A 3,980-nucleotide genomic window follows, 5' to 3' on the forward strand; every position below is an offset into this window, starting at 1 on the left:
ACACACACACACACAAAAGCACGGAACACACACCTGTGTTTATTATCTCGCTTGATATGTGGACTACACAACAGTACAGTGTGTGCATCTTTCAATGTGTCACTCATGATTCTTTACCTATGAACCAAAGTGACCAAAAGTGCCTTGCCAATTGCAAGAGCCATGGGTATCAATGTGAAGAATTACTTTTGAGTTTTATTCCTCAGAAGCAGTTTGTGGATTTACTATTTACTGCTACATAAACTGAGGTTCTACCAACTTCACATAATATCTCTGACATTAAAATGTTATTGCCCACCTGAACTGCCTTCAAGAATATTAAGCACTACCTTTTCTCTGTGAGACAGACTAAAACATTTTAAACTAAAAGGAACAAAGCTTTCATTAAATAGTTCAGTGTGTGCTCACAGCCCTGGTATTGAACTCAAAATGGGGTGTGACTGACTTGGCACTGCTGTGTTACCTACTCCAGTATTTACTAGTACAACATGGAATAGAAGTGTATGTCAGTGTTGCACAATGCACAATTTTATTTCCTTGGTGTAAGGTTTCTTCTTGTTAAAACCACTCCCCGTTGTTATACCACACTCATCACACCATCCTCGGTATAAGTTTTTTTTAATTGGGTAAGAAGAGTGTCAGAGTGTGGGTGAGTAACACATTTTGCATGGGGCACTCTCCCTTTGGGTGTCACCTGATAGAGCTCCAGTCTGATGTGCAGTTAGTTTGTACAGCAAGAAGTTTCAATATGTTTTGTGTGAATGCATTAGTAAAGTAAATCATTGCAAGGTTGTGACTGGATTACCATATGAAAACAGGTCCACTGTACTCCCTCATATATTTATTTATTATTTTATAAATATAAATAAATTGGCCAGGCATATGTCGGCTCATAATCTATCTCATCTATCAGTACAGGAGTGCCACAGACATGTTTAAGGTAATTTTGATTGTTCATCAGAGAGCACAGGTTTAAGTGTAAGGGCGCCAGGTTAGCTCAGTCGGTTAGAGCCGGCGACCATATACGCAGCCGGCCCCGGGTTCGCTCCGACTGGGTGGCCCTTTGCGCATTGTCGTCCCCTCTCTCTCTGCCCCCCTTTCCTGTCTCTCTCCAGCTGTCCCTGTCAAAATAAAGGCATAGAAAAGGCCAAAAAAATACTTTAAGTAAGTGTAAAATGTGCCAGTACATATTTTCAAAAGTGTTGTAAAAATGAATATTGGCCAGTATCATAGTGGACCATAGTGTAAAGCTAAAATGGGTTATGAGCCAGTGTATGAACATGGTCTGTTTTAATTGATTAGGGTCCATGGACAAAACTACAGTTACATGCATTTTATATGAAATGATTTATAAACAACAAAAGATTTACAGAGATTCCTAATGATTTTACAATATTACAAATATAATTTAAAAAATACTATAAATTATAGAGGCTGTGCTGTATGACATATTTAAAGCTTCAATGCAAGCAATGTCACAGATAAGAAACATATATTGTTATTATCTTGAGATGCATAGTTCACTCCTAATAACTATGTACTAATGTGTTTATTGGTCTGCATTTGTGTCTGTGACGAGACCTGTGGATGTGATAGTCGGTGCTGCTGCTGGTATTCACTCTACTGTACGTATCTCCGTTCAGTTACGCTTGTTTGTGTGCCTGCAGGTTGACAAAAGCCCAGAGGGCCAGTTTATTCAGCTGATGGCGTTGCCTCGGACCCTGCAGCAAAAGATCACAAAGCTGGTCGATCCTCCAGGCAAAAACCGAGACGTGGAGGAGATCCTGCTGCAGGTTGCTCAGGACCCAGACTGTGGAGCTGTTGTGCAGCAAGGTTCGGACTAAAGAATGAGTGGAAGGATGTAGAATAGAGGAAAAGACTAGACTACTGTAGAGTAGGCTCTCTGGAGATGTTGCATGATGACGGGAAGGCAGACACAAACAGAGATGGATGGAGGGAGGGATGGTAAGAGAGAGAGGAAGGCAGAGAAAGAGAGAGAGAGAGAGAGATGGATGGATGGAAAAAATTCTTATTCCCAAATGTTTCATTAAAATCGACTCCTCTGAGATATAGTGCATGTACAGATCAGGACCTTTTTATCGTGTGATGAATATTAATATAAGTTTACAAATGAATAATGTGAGGAATCCAATGTAATGCCCAGATAATCTACAATAAATAAACAAGTAGTAAATCAAATGAACAACATCTTGTAATTTTCAAATTCTTAGGCCAATAAATGTAATTTTTAATTGCTGGAACACAATGCTGAAAATATTTGTCCTCATGCTGTCTGAGATACAGTATCACATTTGAATAAACACATTTAAGTTATCTGAAACACTCTTTTAAGGACAGTTTAAGTGTATAGCAGTTTAATGTCACGTTGAAGGAGCAAATAATAAATAATTATTTCACCCACTGATTTTTAATAATATAATAATAATTGTTGTATATTTGCTTGTTTTTTTTATTTTTTTTATCTTCCACAGGTATTTCATCTATTGTGAAAACTTCCAGTATAACACAGAGTATCAAAGGCATTGCTACAGCTGGTAGGTACTCTTGTATTAACAACGTGTTTTTTTTATATATGAACTAATATAGAAATGGTGGTCGTCTAATGTGGTTGTTAAAGTTCAGTGCTCTGTGTCTCCTGGTCCTCCCCAGGCTTGTGGAAGACAGTGTCGTACAGCTCCAAAAAACTGATGAAGATGTGGAAGGGTTGGAGGAGGAAACCCTCCGTCTCACAGACATCCTGATCCTGTCTGTCTACCAGGAACCTGTCTTACTCTAGAACTGTCAGCCAGACAATCTACGTTCATCCTTTTGGTTTTAGCCTGAAACTAACTGTGGCTGGAACAATCACACACTGACCTCTGGTTGTGTCACCGTGGAGCCTCTATCCCTTACGAGGTGTTAGTCTGTGTTTGAATAGTTTAGAGCTGTCTGTACAACTGCCCTTTATCGTGCAGTTCATAAAAGTTGTATAAAAGATGGTGACATTTCACAAGCCTGACTGAATTATGGCTGACATTTAATGGTACTACAGATCGGACCTTTTCTGGATAATGACTACAGTGTTACTACAGTGTCTAGCGAGGAACTGCTGAATTCAGCTATGTCTTGAGCCAATGGCGTGTGGTGCACAGAATGTAACCAGGACTGCAAGATATAATGAAGAAAATATTTTGAATTCTCTTTATACATGGACACACACACACACACACACACACACACACACACACACACACACTTCTCATCCCCCTCCTAGATTGCCAAAAAAACTCAAATCTTTCATTTCACCCTTTAACCACATTTTTAATGTTTGTGCTATATGTATGTTGCTCATTGTTACCAGATGTTTACGTCTCTGCCACCTTATTGTTATGAGCTTGTCATATTGACAACTGGAGGTCTTCAATGGGAATAGGCATTGATTTGTTCTTCACAAATACTTGCTTTAGTCGAATTCAGTGACAAGGTTTAATAAACGTTTTAATACAACAGCATCTGTGCTTACTCTGTTTTCAGTAGTATTTTTCTTTTCTTTTTTTTACTGTAACTCATCTAAATAAGAACATATAAAATGAGTCCATAATGTAAGAAAATCATAAGAAAAGTTTCTCATAATATGCTTTAAGTCTTATATTTTTAAATCTTTTTAGGTAAGAAAGGTAAATATGAAATGCTTCAAAAAAACATGTTCATTGCTTTATCTCTGCTCTATCTCTTCATCTCCCTGAGCCTAGGAGTAATTAATATTTACTTCTTTCTGCATTTCACTTAATTGGATAATTGGACACCAAAATTATTACAATTACTATTTTTCAATTAATCATTTTATATTATATGTAACTGAATACATATTAGCCATGTACAATAAACAAGTGCAAAACAAACAGACCAAAAACAAATGTCTAAATTAACATTTTATATGCAGAATTCTGCTACTACAAATAAGATCATATAATCATAAT

At 37.4% G+C, this 3,980-nt stretch overlaps 1 protein-coding gene across 1 annotated transcript in view; it reads left to right on the top strand.

Moving 5' to 3' along the window:
- tamm41 (TAM41 mitochondrial translocator assembly and maintenance homolog) overlaps positions 1-3,507 on the top strand; it is a 6,625-nt gene extending 3,118 nt beyond the window's left edge. Inside the window, exons 6-8 of the mRNA XM_035662737.1 lie at positions 1,668-1,833; positions 2,493-2,555; positions 2,671-3,507. Of these exons, the coding sequence (XP_035518630.1) occupies positions 1,668-1,833; positions 2,493-2,555; positions 2,671-2,762 (321 nt within the window). The 3' untranslated portion in view covers positions 2,763-3,507. The remainder of the gene's footprint in view (positions 1-1,667; positions 1,834-2,492; positions 2,556-2,670) is intronic.
- Positions 3,508-3,980: the final 473 nt, after the last annotated feature.

The sequence above is a fragment of the Morone saxatilis genome, unplaced genomic scaffold (assembly GCF_004916995.1).
Source record: "Morone saxatilis isolate NCDOM2014 unplaced genomic scaffold, NCSU_SB_2.0 Contig18, whole genome shotgun sequence".
NCBI lineage: Eukaryota > Metazoa > Chordata > Actinopteri > Moronidae > Morone > Morone saxatilis.